This window comes from Chionomys nivalis, chromosome 6 (assembly GCF_950005125.1).
Source record: "Chionomys nivalis chromosome 6, mChiNiv1.1, whole genome shotgun sequence".
Lineage (NCBI taxonomy): Eukaryota > Metazoa > Chordata > Mammalia > Rodentia > Cricetidae > Chionomys > Chionomys nivalis.
This window is the reverse complement of record NC_080091.1, coordinates 52,772,819-52,792,830: the sequence shown is the minus strand read 5'-3', so window position 1 is coordinate 52,792,830 and position 20,012 is coordinate 52,772,819. Positions and strand designations below refer to the sequence as shown.

At 36.9% G+C, this 20,012-nt stretch overlaps 1 protein-coding gene across 5 annotated transcripts in view; it reads right to left on the bottom strand.

The window, feature by feature from the left end:
* Window positions 1–20,012, bottom strand: part of Slit2 (slit guidance ligand 2) — a 344,943-nt gene that overhangs the window by 36,666 nt on the left and 288,265 nt on the right. For 3 of the 5 annotated variants that reach the window (XM_057771564.1, XM_057771568.1, XM_057771565.1), the window contains 5 exons: window positions 19,080–19,243; window positions 11,011–11,135; window positions 10,787–10,884; window positions 9,156–9,295; window positions 5,011–5,037 (listed from right to left, as the gene is read on the bottom strand). In XM_057771564.1, coding sequence (XP_057627547.1) covers window positions 5,011–5,037; window positions 9,156–9,295; window positions 10,787–10,884; window positions 11,011–11,135; window positions 19,080–19,243 — 554 coding nt within the window. The remainder of the gene's footprint in view (window positions 1–5,010; window positions 5,038–9,155; window positions 9,296–10,786; window positions 10,885–11,010; window positions 11,136–19,079; window positions 19,244–20,012) is intronic. The other 2 variants (XM_057771566.1, XM_057771567.1) reach the window with 1 other exon arrangement.

Sequence of the window (20,012 nt, the reverse complement as noted above, 5' to 3'; positions counted from 1 at the left end):
AGAAAAAAACACAATGTGAAAGGTTAGGACTGGCTTACATGCTTCGTATGGGAAAACATTTTTTAAATGTTACAAAAGGCATAGAAGGCACAGGTGACCTAAAGAACAACAGTGTAAAACAGCTGGAGACTGTTCTGAGGCACACATGCCTTGACCATTATCCTAGGTCCGCCATCTGCTGCCTCTTAAAGAATTTTACAATTTCCTTTGCAGAACAGTGATTATGACTGTAGAAAATCACGGAGATGAATCCAGGAACAGAGAGACTGTGCTTATTACCCCACAAATGGTGTTTCTGAGAATGGTAAAGATGAGCAGATCTCAGTGTTTCTCTTTGCTGAATAATAAAACTAAAAACACAATCTCATAGAAGCTGTAGGTGTCCAAATTGTTCTTGCTTGGGGAAAGTACAGTCAGCCTTGAGATCTCTGGGGAATTGTTTGAACAGTCATTGCTTATACTCAACCCCTTATGCATAATGGACTAGGATTTGATTAAACTTAGGCATAATCTATATAGGTTTATTTTATTATTTTTAAATTGTGTGTGTGTGTGTGTGCGTGTGCATGTACTTCAGCTCATCTGTATGGTTTGTGGATGTGCCCAGTAGTTCAGAAGAGGGCACTGGAGAGTGGGATGTAGATCAGTCTTAGAGCAGTTGCCTACTAAGCATAAGGCCCTCTTGGTTTGGTCTTAATCCAAAAAAGAAAAAAAAAAGAAATAGGAGGGAGGGCACTGGATACTTTATTTCTTGGAGCTCCAGCTGGAATTCAGCTGGTTGATAGCCATATGATGTGAGAGATGGAAACTAAACCCAGGTCTCTGGAAGTGCAGCCAATGCTTTTAATCACTGGGTCATATCTCTAGCTCCTTGTCTCATACACTTTTAAACCAGCTCTGGATTATGCAATATGCCTAACACAATATAAAAGCAAATGGTTGTTATGCTATAGGGGATATGAACAAGAACAGAGTATATCCGTATTTAGTTCAGAGATCATTTCCCTGATAAATTCCTGATTGGTGGTGTGTTGAATGTACAGATGAGCAATCTGTAGACATGAAGGAGGGACTACATTTATATTTTAGTCTTACTCATTGATCTAAGTCAGCTCTATGTTACATACTGTATTGAAAATTTCAGGTTTAGGCACCAGAGCATTTTAGCAAAGTCAAATCAATGTCAAATGTCCTGTGTAAATATTTAGCATGCTTATTAGTGATGACAACAATGACGGCCCTAACTTGTGTCAGTAAGTGAGGGTAGATTCCTGAGTATTCTCTTCAACAGTCTACTGCTTTTTGTAGCGTGTCATTCTGAAACTTGTTTTCTCAATTAGAAATAAATAGTTGACCTTCAACATATGACTATGAACTATCAAGACGGTCCTCATTTTCTAAGAACAAGGAAGTTCAATCATTAGTATATTAGGGGGAGTAGTATAGAGGGCTGTGACATCTTGAAGATGCATGAGCTAATGGCAGCTGTTCTCTGTCTTAAATGCACACCAAAATGTGGTTTGCTCATGATGGGGGTTGTGTTACAGGTAACCTGCAGAAGTTAAAGTGAATCACAATTCAGCATAAAATAGCTCAAGAGAATGTGCTACACAGGCAGGCTCCTCGATGCTTCATAGGATGCGAGACACATTTTTATCGTGTGGGTGAATTTATGTTTTCCAAATGAAAGTATCAATAGTTGTTCAATCATGCTTGATTCCCACAGAGTGTAATCAGTGTCGACAGTGGCAAAGTCTGTCTCTAGCAACATCCCTACATTTAGTTGTGAATGTACCTGAGATATGAGAAGCGATGGCTTTGCAGCAGCAATGCCCATGACCTAATTTGAACCTGTAGCAGAGAACCACAGCTAGGATTGGCTGGTGACCATCGAAGTGCTTGGTGGGTTTTGTATCACTTTCGATATTTAGCACAGTGTCCTACTTTAGATATTTTCTCAGCAAACATTTTATGCACTTTTAAATGGAAAGCCTTACTTCTCCAAATAAACAAATATGAAAAGGGTGTGTTTTTTAATACTTCTCCCCATAGAGCTCTAGGACTGAAGAACTGAGCCAATTTCAACAACTACTAGCAGTCCAAAAAATATTAGACTCTCTTTTCAAAGTAAATAAATCCAAATTAGAAGGACTAAGACGGGTTAAGTTAAACTGTTGCTCCAGATTTACTGGGCACTGCCCGTGAACTAATGAGAGCAAACATTTCTCCTAAAAATGTTTTCTGCGATTCAAATGCATTTAAGAGCTCTGAAAGGTTGGAAGATGAATAAAAACCACATGACCTTGCAAGACTGCCAAAGTACTTTCTCAGTTAAAGTGGATAAAGGAGACTACATCACTAACTTTCTTAACTGGAAGACCTCAGCTATGTCCATAGAAATAGTGACCTTGAAATGCAGACTGCATGTTTTGATGCAGAAGAAACAAAGGTAGTTCCCTCTTATGAAGAGATTACAAATACTGAAATGATTCATAAAGCCTAAAAACACTGTCAAGAGCTCTTCAGCTTTCAAAATGTCCTTGTCCAACACATTTCGTAGATATGTTCTTGTATAAGTGCCAGTATGCCAAGGGCTAAGATAAATGACTACCTAGCCCTAAATACAGTGTTTGTATTTACAATGAACAGAAAAGTAAAAACTTAAAAACAAAGTAAATGTAATGAAAAAATAGGGAAAGATCTATTTTATGTGCACATCTCTCAGGTAGAGCTATCTATCAAATTCCCATTCTTCCACGTGAAAGAACAATACCAGACAGTCTAAATAATGCAAAACCTGTCAAAGCAGGTGGATCCCCAACATTCCAGAAGTAGAAAAATTTCCCATCTCTATGCTTTCCTGTAGATGGTTTACTTGGTTTTCATTCTCAAACATCTACATGGAGGAGGACAGAAGCTATCATTCCTGTGTGACAGAAGAAAATAACTAAACAAGAGAGGCCCTAGATTTTATAGATATTGGTTCCATGATAGAAGTCTAAAGACTAAATCTTTCCAGTCCCCTATACCAACTATCAATTATCTTGGGGTCAAAGTGTAATTTCATTCTCAGAATTATTGTTAAGACACTGATTAAGTCCTTTCTCTAAATGGCATCTAATAAAATAAATTGCCTTCATGCATTTGAGTTTTGGGAACATAATTAATTGTTTCAAAGGTCCACAAGGATGACTGTGTCTAGCAATCAGAGGAAACAGCAAGAAAAACTCATTTTGCATAAATAATTAGCAATGTTGTATGATGTGAAAAGTAGCTTCAAGTGGGATAGGTTCTAGCAAAAGATGTCTCAGTTACAGTGGATGCTGTAGGTTCAGGTAGACACTATACTTACATGGTGTCTATTCTCAAGTAAGTACACACTGTATCGTAAAGTGTCATTTATTTATAATGCTGTTCTTCATCATTTTATTGTTTTTCTTTATAGACATAAAAATTACTGCCATTAGAAGCAACCATAAAGGTTTTCCTTTAAAAGAGAATTAAATCAACTACAAAATCTTTGCAAAAACAGATTTTTACGAATATAAGTGGAAAATACAGTCAATACATGAAACCACATAGTGATTTAAAGCAATCGTGCACTGACAAACTTGTTTTTGAGAATGTGATCACATTACTAATCGAGTATATATATTCCTGGGACCGAATGGTTTATGGTGTGATTTGGAGATAGAGTTGGCCTCGGGCAGATAGATCATCAATAGTTTTTGTACTTATAAAATGGAAAGATGATATTAAACCAAGGAAGTACTGGATACATTAGCAGATGTATAGCAGTCCTATATTTAGTCTAACAGATGAAATCGGTTTTTATGTTTTCCAACTTCACTGTGCACACAATATGACTAAGTGAGCAAACACAGTAATCACCTGAACACAGTAACAGAAAAGGAAGTCCTCAACAACAAATGAAGAGATAATCTGTATTTCTTCATCGTTCTATAATCCTGCAAGTGCTTCCTTTATATCAGGACCCATTAATTCTAGCATACACTGTTGTTTCCTGCACTTGAGACCTGGAGTCATTTAGAAACATGAACAACTAAGAAACAGTGCCATTAGTAAGAACGCTTAGTCTAAAATCTTCATATGTCCATGAAGATTCTGCTTTCAGCGTGGCTAGTGATCTACCAACTGTATGTCCCCTTCTTTGTTCTGGGTATGTTTGGGAGCCCAGTAACTACACTGAGGTTAGTGACTATGCACCAACTCTTCTAATGCCTTAAGAAAACTGCTTAGAACTCACTGAATTCAGCAATATCAACCTGACAGTTTCATCATATAAATCAATCACTTGGGCTTTGTCATATTTATTTTGTAGGACGCTTCATATATAATACATTTTTTATGTATTCACATGTATAGGAAGCACATATTATCACTACATTACTCACATGTATATTAACTTATATATATATAATATATATACATATTTTATTTTTACATTTACTTTTTTTGTAGTTCTGGGGTTGGAACCAGGGTCCTCAACATGCTAGGCAAACCCCTTATCATTGAGACACAATCCCATTCATATTATAGAAAATGTTTCAATCCACATTTTCAGATATTTTTCACAGTACATAATAGTAAAGCTATGAAATTAAACTTATAAATCTTCACTACCTTAAATGTTTTACTAAGTATAGTAAATACACTGCACTAAAGGATCTATTTTCTCATTATATAAATAACATATTCTTATGATTATCTTTAAAAGTTAGGAAATAAAAAATAAGACTTAACTTTTAGATAATTTTTCCCACTCAGGGTGAGAAAACTAGAAATCACGTGCATTTCAATGAAGCATTTTATAGTGTTTCATGCAGCTATACATATACCAAGGATCTATAGGAATGATTGGACATAACACTTTCTGACTTGATCTCTTGTCAAAATCTTTACCCAGAACATCCAGTAAAATCTAGTAGCTTTAAAACACAGAGGAGAACTAAAGTGAAAACCATAATAGACTTAAAAAGAGCAACTAACCTTTTTCCACCTCATTCAGATTAGCAGCTGGCAGCGACAAAGACAGAAGAGACAAAAGACATTTTACATTGCAATGCAACAGTAGCACACACAAAGCCACGCGCAGCATTAACAACAGAGAAGCGAGGGTGGGAGAGCAAACTGCAGCCAGGCTTAGACGTCTTACCTACACCTGGCCGAACACACAAACATGGAGAAGAATAGGACCAAAGTAAAAGCCACTATAACGAGCTAGAGATTGGCATCTAAATTGTGTGATTGACACCTGCAGCTTTATTGGAATAGATGGAAAGTAAACATTTGTAGGGACCCAGAGACAAAATGGGAAAGTTAAAGAGTTATATTTTCCATAAGACAGACTCTGAGAATAAACACGTCCAGTTAATATGGACACAGACATTGTGCTTAGGAATTCTATTTAATAGAAAATCTTGAAATATTATCTAGTAGTACATATGGCCCTGTGAGAGTAGACACATATTCCTGACAAAACAGATCCCGAATTAAGACAGCTGGAAAACACCGTCAGTCCAATATTTACTATTGAAAACTTATTTTTTGGTCCCATATCATCTCCAGATCTAATTCCATCTAAGAAACCTTTTCCAGCGTTTCAATACTGTAGTCATACCACATTCCTAATCTTCAGTTTACATATTATGAGTTAATTTAACTTCGGGAATTCCTTGAAAACTTTCCCATAAGAAATGTGTTGTTTACTGAAAGTATACAATAATAATTAAGGAAAAAACTAAACAAATTAAGTCCCCAAATCTCCAAAGCTAAATGAAAAAATACAGAATTATTTTTAAGCAATTTAATATCTTCAAATTTTTCCCCATACCGATTTTAATATAAATCACAGGGACTAAACTTTTAAAAATTAAACTTTCCTGAATAACACTAGCAATGAGGTTTCTTCCAGCTAGGAGAGTAGAGGGGGCCCTAGTGTGTAGAGAATGATGCATGATCAGTAATGTGGGGAGAATCCAGTAAAATGTAGATAACAGAAAAACACCATTGACCCAGACATTTTATGTTCTCAATCTTTTCAGCAGAGGCGGGAGGGAATAATTCATAAACTACATGCTGTGATGTTTGCTTACTCTGGGTTTATCTGTGCCTTTATACACGGATGAATGTTGGGAGATCTTATTCAACTAATTGAAGCTCAGATTTATAGGCTACTTGTCGTTTCCTCATTTGATTGTCAGATTCTTTTCAGGTCTCTGCCTTTTCTCCATGGACAAGTGGTTCATTTTGACATAGATGTTAAATGCAAACATTGTCACCATGATGATTTACAAGCTTTCATGGTGAAGCTTTATTTGCTGCTATTACATGGAATTCATGTTTTCATTGTATGCCTTTGAGATACAGGGTAAAAAAAAATCAAAAGGCAAAAGAAACTTTCAGCTTAGATGATTTTTGAAAACAATGGCAGTATTATTATATTCTGTGAGTAAAGAAGAGTTTTTGTTCTCAGAACTCATATTCATTAACCAAATTCCATCCTAAATGTAAAACAATAAAAACATATTATGAGGAAATCCCTCTGTAATGCAGTGGATTAGACAGGATACAAAATTCTAGATTCGGACATAAGCGTCACTATCATTGAAGGTCACCTGTATGCCACCAATCTCAAAATCTGAAGATGGGTGTTTGACATTTTATAAATGCTCTCATTTCAGATGTGCACAAAACTCTACCGTTATGAGATGAATTATATGTTCATCTCATTTAGATATCTTCTCAATTGCCAAGCTGTCAAACCCTTCATGACCCAGGGACTCAGGCCAACATAATAAAGGTAGGATCTCTGCTCTATGTCCTGCACAGTCTCTAGTTCAATATTTGTCTTGATCTTTTGCCCAAATGAAGGCAAAACATTATTTGTAATAACTGCAAGTGAAACGAGTAAGGCTGTCTAGGTTCCTTTTCAGAGTCAAACGCTTTTGAAAGATCGACACAGTGGGGGTCATTCCTGGCTTCTTTTATGAATGTCACATTTTGGCAAACAATTGGTTGGGCTAAGCTTTGAATTATTGTTATATAGTGCAAAGATGAAATCTGACATGGTTGGAGAAGGAAGACAGCATCTTTGTCTCAGAGGAGGGCACACAGAAATGAATTGTTAGGAAGGCACAGCAGTGTTTGGGAACTGGACCAGAGCAGGTAAGAGAAACACTGAAGAATTGCTGTGACTCATCAGAGTTAGAATTAGGAAACGGCACAGCAGTGCAGCGGGGCCTACTCCAAACTAACTTGGATGTATTCATACCTTATGCAAATCATCATAGAAAGGTATACAAGGACCTTTGCACACATGTTATCTCAAGATATAAATTCCTGGTTTCTGTGTTTAGAACAGCATACAGAGCTTTAATCATTTTATAAAGTTTGATTTTCTGGTGGAATCAAATATAATGGGTTCATAGAAGTCAAAAATATGTGGGTTTATAAGCCTTTTCTATGAGCTCAACAGTGATGGAGAAAGAAAGCAGTTTTATCCATGGTATGACTAATAAACAGATTCTTGTTTAACAATGAACTTCCTAAACACATATAAATAGCTAATCCAATAGATCTCATAAGCTCAGCCTATGTACAAGGGAGTTAAATCTATGGTCACAAGCTAAAGGAAGATATCTGACAAGTGATATAGTGGTAGAGAAGGGTGAGAAAGACTGTATAATACCAAAAATCTGTCTGCCATACACTTGCTATACTTTGTTAATGCAAAACAGTAAAGAATGATCAAATTCAGACTTCTAGCATGATAGCTATATATGTGTGTATCTATATAATTATCTAATTTTAATCTCTATCATCTGTCTATCTATCTATCTATCTATCTATCTATCTATCTATCTATCTATCTATCTACCATCTATCTATTATCTATCTATCTATCTATCTATCTATCTTCTATCTTTCTATCTATCTATCTATCTATCTATCTATCTATCTATCTATCTATCATCTATCTATCTATCATCTATCTATCCGTCTGCCTACATCCAGTGTTTTACTGGTGTGACAACATGGAAAGGGCAATATTAGATCTAAGAACATCTAGTTTGTTAAAAATGAGCCTCATTATTATATTTTCCAATTTCCTATTATGAAAATTACTTTCCTGTCAAGAAAGACATTTAGAACAACACAAATTTTTGTATTTTCCATAACAAGAAATTTCAAAGATTATTCCTTCTGAACTTTGGAAAAGTTAATTGCATAGCTATGGTGGTATTTGATGCTTAGAATTATTAATCTTAGCTACCTAGATAATTATTTTACTATTTGAAATTAACTATGACCATTATATGAAAATAAATACGACCAATGAAAACACTGAGTAAAATGAAAATAGCAGCTCCTGAAACAGTGATAGAATCTACTTCTGTGTTTATCTTTAGAAATAACACTGGTACCGTCATCCTTCTCCATCACCTCTGGATGCTTTGTTAAAGGAAATACTGACTATGGCATTTCTTATACACAGTCTCACAAACAAAGAAAAGCTATTCTTTCAAAATAAACAAGGCAGAAATTTGGTGCTGACTTTATAGAAATCTGTTCTAAATTGAAAAGAAAGTGTAGCAATTTGAATAGTCTGATCAGGTTTATCAACCAGAAACAAAGTGTTGGTAAAAAAAAAAGTAATAGTTTTCTAAGACATTCAAAAAGCTCATTTTCCTGAAGGAGCACAAATTGAAGGGCAGAGCTTACTGGAGGTAAGCCTTCTCTACTGAAGATGTAGTATGGACATTATTAATGTCAAATGCTGCATCATGTTTTAGCTACGTAAAGAAATGCACAAACATATATATGAACAAAATAGTACAATGAAAATAGTTTGAAAGAAAATGTCATTGAATTATGGGGACCAAAAGTTTCAGCATGACAGCATCCTTTTTTGTTCTTCTAGAGATCATGACCTTAAAGAAAGTGTGCATGGGTTGAACTGAGCTTGCTGCATCTTTAAATTGGTAGGGTGAAACGCTCCTTATGTATTTCTGTTATTACAATTAAATTTCCCAGTTATTTAATAAAATGGCTTTGTAAATAAATATAACAGTGTGATGATGCTTTTAAATTGTTTCACTGATTGATGACATGACATTTTCTATTCTTCATACCTGTGTACTCTGGCGGGCAAAGGCATGTGTAGTTGTTAACTCCATCAACACATGTAGAATTATTTTCACAGTCATTATCTTCACAATCATCAATATTGACTTCACAGTTTTCTCCTTCAAAGCCATCAGCACAAGCACACCTAGACATCAGGGGGTAAAGCCAAGACATTTTTTGGGTGCATTTTAAAACTATGTGGTCAAAATATTTTTTAAAAGCATAAATATACATGCCAGTTACAAAGCTTTTAACTACACAAAATTGATTTTTCAAATGCTTTGAAATTATAAGGGACTAGCTAACAACCCAGAAATGATTTAAAAAGGAAAATTTATGGAGCTTAATGATGGCAAATGGATCCGTCATCTTCAAAGTCAATAAATCACAATACAGTTTCAAGTACAAAGGACAAACGCCATTTCCTACACAGTCCTAGATCCTGCTTATTCTCAAGCTGGGAACAACTCACGGTCTTTGCTTATAAATAAAGAAGTACTGGTTCTGATATTTTAACTACTTTTTATTATTTGTGAATTTTATACATGAATATAACATTCTTTGATTGTGTTCGCCCATTTTTGTCCCTCACTTAGTTAATCCCTTAGCACCTCATCACATTTCCTGCCCAATGTCATGTGTTTTCTCTTACATTGTAACCCATTGAATTCACTTGGTGCCAGCTATATGTGCATTGGTGCAGACACTTCTACTGAAACATGGGTAGCCTTTCAAGGGCTACACCCTTGAAGGAAACTGACTCTCATTCGACCAGCAGCGCTCAGTCGCCAATTGTGCCTCAGCTATGGGTGGACTTTGTTGGGAACTGTGAACCCCCAGATCCCGAATTTCTGGTAAACAACTTGTAATGCTTGCAGCTGCTCTGAGCATGAGACCCTCAGGAGTTCCTGATGGCAGGGGAGTGGTTTCTGGTGGGTTTGGCTGGCGCGTGGCTATCCCTATATAAGCTGCCCCTGGACACAATAAAGAGGGCATTCTTGGAGCATTCTGGCATCAAGGATGACCCGTGTCTCTGTCTGTGTGTCTTTGTGTATTTCAATCTCCAGCCCCTTGCCCGGTTCAAGAATTGTATGGCAGCACATAGAACACAGACAGGCGTGATGGGCCGCGGGACTTTATGAGCTACTTCCCGTTTGTTCTGGGATTTTGTTTGTTCTCACAGATGTTGTGTTCAGTGGCTCAGAGCACATATTGCTCACCTTCATCGGGTAGTTATAGGTAATCACCTATAACTCCGACTGTGAGAAAACAGACACTTCTGCCTCTTTGAGGCAACTGCACTTAGATGCGCACGCTGGCGCACACACACACACACACACAAACACACACACACAGATATACATATTCACCTGATTAAAATTAAGTGTGAATCTGATTTTTAAAATAGCATTATCTGCAATTCTTTGTGTAATGTCCTTGATGGTTTCCAACAATAAATAAATGTTACATTTCCTTTTTGTAACTATAAAGTATGAAAATTTACCAAATTAATATATGTGATCTGTACACAAACATTCTTTTTGAAACAATGGCTTCTTATTTGAGAAGAATCGTGCACATTTGTTTAGTTAGTTACTGTATGTCAGACAAAGAAGGTAACAGCCAGGCTACTTACCAGAATCCATCATTCTCTCCTTCTTTTAAATGGCAAGTTCCTCCATGTTTACATGGGTTACTGATACAGGCGTGGATTGGAATATCACAGTCCTGCCCCTGGAGAAGAAATGCATGTGTTAAGTACAAATAAAACAAGCCAGCTCTTAGAACACAAGAAAAAAAAAACATTAGAAAGAAAACATACAATAGAAGTGTTATCTCCCAGTTGGGGTTTGGACTTACCTTGAAACCGTATGGGCAGGTGCATCGATAAAAATCGACTGGGTCATTGTTACAGGTGCCATCGTTTTTACATGGATTGGATAAACAGGGGTTACATTTGGCTTGAATAGTAACATCCACGGGACCTACAAATGAATATACAAACGTGAGAAAGGGATGCGTTCTCTTTTGTCATCACCTAAGTTCATTTATATGCCTTAGTAGAACGGTGAGATTTGGGTAAAGTTATTTGTCACTCAGTTTTACACGATTCTCTTCTAGGATGGTACCAGAAATCAGTATCATTGCATCATGTCCAGGAATGCCGAAGGAGGCCTTCGAACTGTGGGCAATATGAGACTTCTGAGTAACAACGGGACTCTGGCTTCCCAGCTTAGATCATTAGAAGCTGAAATTAATGACACCACTGTCATGATATGAATTCCTTTTAAGTTTCTGAAAACTATACATGGCCGTGACCTATATCTCAACCTCAGTCGGCTTAATAAAAGTTCCAGTGCTATTTTATGTATATGACAGTATCTAGGAAATGTCGTGTCTTTTATGTACTCCTTTGTATTCTTTTGAGTCATTTTGTTCATTAGTACACGATGTGGCAGGTGATATTTCCAGTTTATCTTCTCTAGCAACAAGATTCCGCTGAAATGAACCTATCAGTCTCACATTTTGTAACACACTTTATAGAAACCTGGTAATCTGTGAAAAGTCTGATTAACACAGATCAGCCCCAGAAAGTTTCTGCTCTTCGCACTATATGATCTGTGACCCAAAATGTGAAAATTGAACTGTTCTCTGTAAAGTCATGTTCCTTTAATGCTAATATCTATATGGTTTGTGAAAGACCCTTAGTTTCCCTTTTTGCAACTTCACTAGACTGGCAGAACGGCAAATGCACATCTTTACATAGAAGGTAAAAATACTTTGAAAAATGAATGTCCATCATATTTTGCCAGTAGCAATCTCTACAGGGGTCCATATGTCACTGAAACAAGTAGTAGTCAATTCGATCCCACATTTCATTGCACACAATTCCTAGCACAATAGCAAGGATATTTGCTTTGGGGACACTTGTATAGCACCCCCAAATCATTATTAACCTATCAGTTTGGTAACTCCTTAGGTTAACTTCATTCAACATATCTCCCATCTTTTCCTTTTTCATGTCTCCCCTCCTCCATAGAAGTGTCTCACAGCAAATGTTCTGGTCCTCCAGCTCTCATGAGACTTAAATGTGTGCAGTGTGCTTATTTTGACTAGTTGTGACTTCCGGTCATGCTCTCCAATCTCCTGTAGAGGGAAGCTTCTGTGATGAGTGGTGAGAGCTACCCTCATATATGGATATGAGAATAAGTACTTAGAATGCAATTAGAAATTATACTTGTTTAGGTAAGTGGCAATAGTAAGTTCTCCTCTAGATCTCATGACATCACCAAAACCGAGACAGCTGAATTTACAGTGCAAGGCAAGAACTTTCCCATTTTGAGTGGCCTTAAATTCAGTAAGGTAGCTATTGGTAATCTCCAGAATATAGGTACCACTGTTGCATCCTTTGGAACATCTTTTATTGCTAGGCATTGTTTGGTTCCTTGGCATGCTTTTCTTCACTGACAGCTTTCATAGTCCTTCTTACATCTCCCTGATTGCACCAACTTTGCTTCTCTCTATATTCCAATCCTTTAGAATCATTTCCTTGGCACCTTGATGGATTCTGTTCATTTTCCTACTTTTTTTTTTTTTTTAATTTTCCGCTTCCTCCCTGCCTCCCATTTCCCTCCCCTTCCTCCTGCACCTCTCCCCCTCCCCCCACTCCTCTTCTCCTCCCTCTCCAGTCCCCAAAGCAGTCAGGGTTCCCTGCCCTGTGGAAAGTCCAAGGTCCTCCCCCCTCCATCCAGGTCTAGGAAGGTGAACATCCAAACTGTCTAGGCTCCCACAAAGCCAGAACATGAAGTAGGATCAAAACCCGGTGCCATTGTCCTTGGCCTCTCATCAGCTCTCATTGTCCGCCATGTTCAGAGAGTCCGGTTTTATCCCATGCTTTTTCAGTCACAGTCCAGCTGGCCTTGGTGAGCACCCAATAGATTGGCCCCACTGTCTCAGTGGGTGGGTGCACCCCTCGTGGTCCTGACTTCCTTGTTCATGTTCTCCCTCCTTCTGCTCCTCAAGAAGGAGAAGAAGCGCAGCATTTTCCTACTTATATTTCAGTATTTTAAGTCATATCATCGGTCTTTTACTTGACTCCAATCTGCAATTCATTTTCTGTGCAGCATATTCTCTCCGTGTCTTCTCCTGATGCCCTCTAATGGTCTAATAATAGTCAGCTAATGACTTCATGTTGTAGAAACACAAGTTTGATTTGTGAATCTGTTGTGAACCATGAATAATAGAAATAATACAGCAATGGCAAGAAGCTGTGAGCTCTCTCTCTCTCTCTCTCTCTCTCTCTCTCTCTCTCTCTCTCCCTTAATTTGAAGCTAATTGTTTCCAAGGGATATTTCCTGCCAACAAAGTAGCCAGATGTGCACCACCAAGAAAGTCATCTCCCCTTACGGAGACGGCTATTTGAAAGTGTCAGTGAAATGAAGGAGGTGAGTGTATGCTAACCTGTTTGATTTAGATCAAGCTTAGCTTAAGAAACCACTGCAGTATTGGCTATATGAGTGTGTTTAGCTTACTTAATATTTCACAGTGAAAATGAGAAGACAGTTTTGTTAGCACTCTGTCTCCGTAACCTGCTTTAATAGAGAGACTGCTGAATTTCAATCCACTGAAGTCTGAGGGTAGACCTGCTTACAAGACTCCCACCGTGAGCTATGCACCTTACCCTAGTGTAGCCACTGCTGAGAATTCTATCTCACTTTGATTTATTACCAAAAGCTCCAGACAAAAAAATTCTAACTATAATCCAAGAACCTGCCTTTATTCTCTGAACCTTTGGAAACACTAGTCCAATAACAAACTCCTGTCCAAAGGACATGAAAGAAAACTCCACATAGGGGACTTTTGATACCAGGCAATTGGACTGAAAGGAGACCTTGTTTAAAAGTACGGCTGCATGTTATACTTGCTATTACAGAATTTCTTAAGCAATATTATCAAAGGCAGATTTAGCATTCAGCAAATATTAATGGGCATCTACTTTGTGTAAGATGCCAGGCTTCAGAGGATCAAATCCAAATGAAATGCCTGAGTTTCCTCAAAACCTTACAGTTCAGCAGTAGAGATCTGCATGTGCCAATTAGTGTGAAAAAATCAGGGCAATGATAGTACATGTGATGAAATGCACATTTTAAATTTGTGTACGCTGTTATGTCAGAAGATTTATGAAAGAAATTGAAATAGGATCGTGGATTCCAGGAGGAACTTCATGGCCCGTTATTTGCTGCCATCAATGCAAATGTATTCAGCATTTAATACGACTAAGAATTGAACTGCATGAACAGCTGAGAAAAAAATCCATTACCAGAAAAATACATTCGGAAAGACGCAAAGAAAATGTAAAAGAAGAAACAGTGGCTACCTCTAATGTAGACGAGAAGAGCTAATGAGGGTAATTAAAATTATGTTGCTGGATTCAACAGGACAGATGTCATTGCTCTTTTCATACGCCCAGCATAGAAAGGAAAAAGGCAACTGATGATGGGTGATTAAATAGTCCTCTGAGCCCACTGGATTTGTTTTCTGGCTGTATATATGTGCCTTTGGTCAGGAAAGAACTTCCTGAGCCAGGATGGATTAGGATAAACAGTAAATGTTCTGGGTAATTAGTGTTATCATGGAGAATATGGTTACAAAATATTCAAGGATGGACTATTAACAAAAATTTATAAACTCCCTCTTATTTTTATGAGTGATGCCTTTTGCAGATAACTATTTATATATCCACATTTTCTTCTTCTGATGAACATATTTAAAAAATCCTCCAAACTAAAGTTATTTCAAAGATAAAGTTATAAGCTAGTGGCATGAGATATGAAAATGTAAAATGTTTAGACTGGGTTTGAATAATGCTTCCAAGCTGGTCTAACCAGTAAATTTTTCATCACCTGTAGTTTAAGCTAAATTATTTAACTTTCCTTACCTTGGTTCATAACTAAGGCTAATTTTATGTAACAATTTTGTGGCTCAAAGCCAGAGGCTTCAACTCAAGCTGTTCAAAATTTCTCTCCCAAAGGAAAATGTGAATCTCTTTAAGGAAACCACTACTATTTCAATGCCATTATAGAGAGATATGTATATTCCCTTACAATTCTAGAATGGACAGGATTACCTATATGTAAAATTAGGTGAAGAAATGCAGTAAAGCAGAATATGGTGTAATGCTAATATTTTAGGATTTAAGAAGTTCCTAGGATTACTTGTTGTTTGAGCTTTTCTACAAAAATAATAAAGAAGTGATGAAGATGATCCTCCTCCTACTCCTCTTCCACTTTGCCTTCTGCTTCCTTTCCCTTCTCTTCTTCCTCTCTCTCCCCGTGCTCCTCATACTCCTGTTTACTGGGCATTGAAACTAGGACTTCAAGCATCCTAGGCAATCCACACACCCATCCTCAGTTCTGTTTTTACAGTTTTTTTTTTTCTTGTGGAAGGGAATCACTATTTGTCTAAGTGCTCTATAGCTCAGGCAGGGTTGAGCTCTCCTTGCCCCAGCATTCTGAGTAAATGGGATTATACATATGTACCACTAAGTCCCAATGAAGTTTTGTAGTCCCCCTGTCTGGTTTGGACTTCCAGCTGTGAAAAACATCTATCTCAGTCCTTGTCCTTTCCACTATGCCCTACTCTCACGTTCCCTGGCCACATGTATAAACTTCCTGATGTCATTAAAATTCTGGCTATCATTAAAATCCATAATTGTTCGATCTAATTAGATATATTTAAATATTTCCATCTTATGTATATTTCTGTCACTTAGATTTTCTATTATTTTACAATTAACCGTGTAAAAACATAAGCCTCATGCAAATATGAGTGTAATTATCATTTACTGGATTCTTAACATGTTGGAATATTGCTTTATAATTGGTAGGAGCTCCAACAATATTTGTTAAATGGATAAAAAAAGATATCTTATATTTCCAGTAGAATTCTCACTGTTTCTTTCATTTGAGCTGCTAATGAATGTCTGTTAAATGAAAGAAGTGGATAATTTAGCTGAGTGCATAGTTAAATCTTACTAAACCAGGAGCTTTAAGGGGTATTTGAAATCAACAATGACAATAAACCACAGTGGCTTTCTCAGTGAAAAACTAGAAATAGAAAAGGCAAAAACTCTTTTTATGATTGAAGACTACTTGATCATGCCAGTGCTAATGAGAAGAGGGCAAACATGCGGCTACAAAGACAGCTTATGATCATTACCATCTTTGTTCTCGCTTGCTAACTAAATATGTTGTGACCTTTTATTTCATCTAATTCCTTTATTTTTTTTATATCATAAAATGTGATTTGCCATATAGGAAACATAATAGAAATAAAGAATACATACTTTAATGAAAATCATTAACACAAAATAATAGCACAGATACTTACTTGTAGAAAAATTACATCTACATTTGACAATGCAATTGTGTCTTTAAATAAAAAGTATTTTGTTTTCCTGTTGTAATTTGATTGCATATTGATAAGTCTTAAAAAAAGAGGTTGTATTTAGCCGACTCTCATGAATAAAGAAAAAACATTTTACACTGCCATAAATAATGGGGGAGTTAATTTAAATATGAAAATATAAAATTATAAAATATTTAAGGCCACATCATTTTACTGCTTTCAAGATCATAAAGCACAAATGCTCACAAGACAGGACTCATGAGATTTTCCTGAGTGGATTGTTCCAATAGTAGATTAGAATGCATTCCCTTCAGCCAAACAAATCATCACTGGCAGAGAGTTCTCAATTTTGATTTCCTTGGTATACCAGTACAGCAATGCTGTATGCCTATTACTATCAGTGGTTTATGTACAAAACCTTTCTATTGAAACTCCTAAGTAAAGCAGTAGTGAGTTCTGATGGCAGATTTTCATTCTTCAAATTGTAGCCCCTTTACTTGGAATCATTATAACTACATTAATTATTATAACTACAGTTTTGGTATGTCAAGTGGGAAGTGCACAGTTGTTACATAGGAATCATGGGAAGATAAAGCACTCCAGATAGAGAAAAATAACCCCAATCCAGAGGAAAGTCATTGTTATTGTTACTATTAAAGAATAAGCAGCATACTAAGTGGAATCATGCTTTTATTTCTCATAAAATTAGCTCATCTCTCTAGATTCTTCTTCAATATTACCCCAATTTGGGGTGTTGTCTGATGGTATGTTGTTGGTGTCTTGGAATGTTAGAGCAATGCCCTTAACTGCATAGCTATATTGGGTGTTTTCTCTGTTTAAGGCAGTGTGATTTGTACATTCCCAATCATTTCATTTTTGTACAATGTGTGTGTGTGTGCGCATATAATTGAGAACTGTAGAAACGTGTTGTGTGAGTATGCAAGTAGATAAAGGCCAGAATATAACTGCAGTTGTTGTTCCTCAAGCACTGTCCACCTTCTTTTGTGTGTGTATGACTGTGCGTTTACTCAAATACTATGAATCCAAACACTGGTTCTTATGTTTATACAGCAATCATTTATCAAGGAGATGCTATAGAATTTAGTGACTGGGATATTTCTCCAGTCCTTCCCCTCTTTTCTTATCTCAGTAGCCTGAAATTAGTCAAGATATTAGGCTAGATGACTACTGAACATTAGAGCTCCATCTCAACCATCCTAGGGATTTAAATCAAGTACTGCTCTGTCTGTTTGGTTTTTTGTTTGTTTGCTTGTTTTATTTTGTCACATGTGTTCTAGAGAGTGAACAAGTCTTTATTCTTGCAAGGCAAACACTTGACAAACTAAGCTACTTCTTCAGCCTTGTCCACTTGTTTAATCTTAAAATTAGTTCATGCTAGTACTAGCATGTCTATTCACACATGTGGAAACAGAGACACAGTTTCGTTATGTCATGAAATTAGGTTTTCCTAAGGTACTGGATTTAACCAGGTAGACTGGGGTTCACAGTGCATGTAGTGAGCCGTTACACTGTGTTGTTCCCTTAAATAAGTTTTTCTTTATGGGTATGTAAGGCAGTTTTTAAAAACACAAGTTTTAGAAGCTTAGTTTTTTAGAAACGAATGAAAATGTAGGATGGATTAATCACACCACAAACTGCTCCGTATTCCATAATATCAAGGCTTTATGTTTTCTTACTTTACATCTAGAACTTTCAATATTCTTTTCTTCTCTAGTAATGCTGAGTAGGTTTTTAGAAGTATTAACAAGTTAAGAAGAATGACAAAAATTATCAACTAAATCCACATATTTGATTTCTGTGAATAGAATGATGTATGAAATAATTCTAACAGTGATTATGTATACATACTGTGACCAATACTTAGTTTTATTTCTTTTTGCAAAAAATATTTACTAATGTTTTTATTTCTCCACTTAGATTCTCCCTTTATACTATGAATGTTTACATTTACTATTCTCCAAATGAGAGAAGATAGTATTTAGAATTTGCACAAGTGCATCAGCAAAGGGGCAAGGAAGGGAAGAGGGAGGAGTAGAAGCAAGCAAGAGGGAGTATTCACACAGGAATCTCAGCACAGGGGCAGAGGTGAGTAGGGAGGCCTGGGTGGAACACTGGGAGGCTTGGCTTGGATCTGCTTACCTGGGATGAGAAAGCCACAAGGCCCTGGCAAAGCTAAAAGCAGGGGAGCGGGGGCATATTCAGATAAAGCAAAAGCAAAACATTTTATTGATTAGAAACAAAGAAAGCCATTTTCAATTTGTGCATTTCTACCTGCATTTTCAAGAACATCTATCCATTCCAGTGGATCTAAGATGGATTTGAAGAGCACTGTGCTTTAATTAGGAGTCACAGGAAATGGCCTCCCTTGTTCAAGTAGATGGGCAGAGATCATAAACTCTTTTCAACTAGACCTTTGAAGTTTACTCAGGAGAGACTGCCATTTCTGTGGTAATTAATGCAGAGAGCTTTTCAAAAGAATTGCAAATCCTTAAAAGCCATACCTTGACATGTAAATTTTTTGGAGGGAGTTGTGAGTAACAATTTATCTGCCATTTCTCCAGGACCAGCACAGCGAGCAATTCCAGGTTCCTTATATTCCGACTTCACCCAGTCGGATAACCACTGCATGTTACAATCACAGTAAAGAGGGTTGGCTCCAATCGCTCTGGAAAAAGAACACCACAAAAGCACACATACACACACACACAAGTATGGAAGTATTGTTATTTCCTAACGGAATAGGTTCACAGTGATGCTCAGTAGAAAAATTCCTATGGTTTTGTTGATGCCAACAATTTAGAAGAAAATGGCGAAACTGCAGATTAGCACTTTCCTTATTTTGGTGAAGCTGGGATAAATTATGATAACAGTTTCTTGGGCTTTACAAGGTATCTTCATATGTGAAGAGACACATTTACCTTGGATGTAAGTACATTCCAAGCGCACGTTAGCATTCCTTGCATTCTCCAATTATTTACTGAGAACACGGTTACCATGCAAGATTCTGAGGACTCTAGTATAAACAGGAACTCATTCTTGACTGCCCCACCCAAAGAACTCTCATTTCTAGGGAGACCGAAATATGGACAAACACAAGTTATCCTCAGTAGTAGCTACACAGCAGCAAAATTTAGAAGGCGTCTGTAATGTGCAGGTTGACCTCTCTGGGAGGGGACAGTGGATATGAAATGTCTACACTATATGGGAATATTGATTAGATGGAAAAGGCTAGGGATGTTGCTTCAGTTAAAGGACCATCATCAAGACAAATGAAGCCCATTCTCCAGAGCTTATTTACACTTTCTCTGGTCTGCCATTTTCTGGTCTTTCTTTAGAACCCTGCATTTAGTTATACAAATAATAATAGTAATGGAGGAGACAAGAGATAGCAGCTAGCATGTGTGACATCATTACAGCCTGCAGGAGCTGGGATA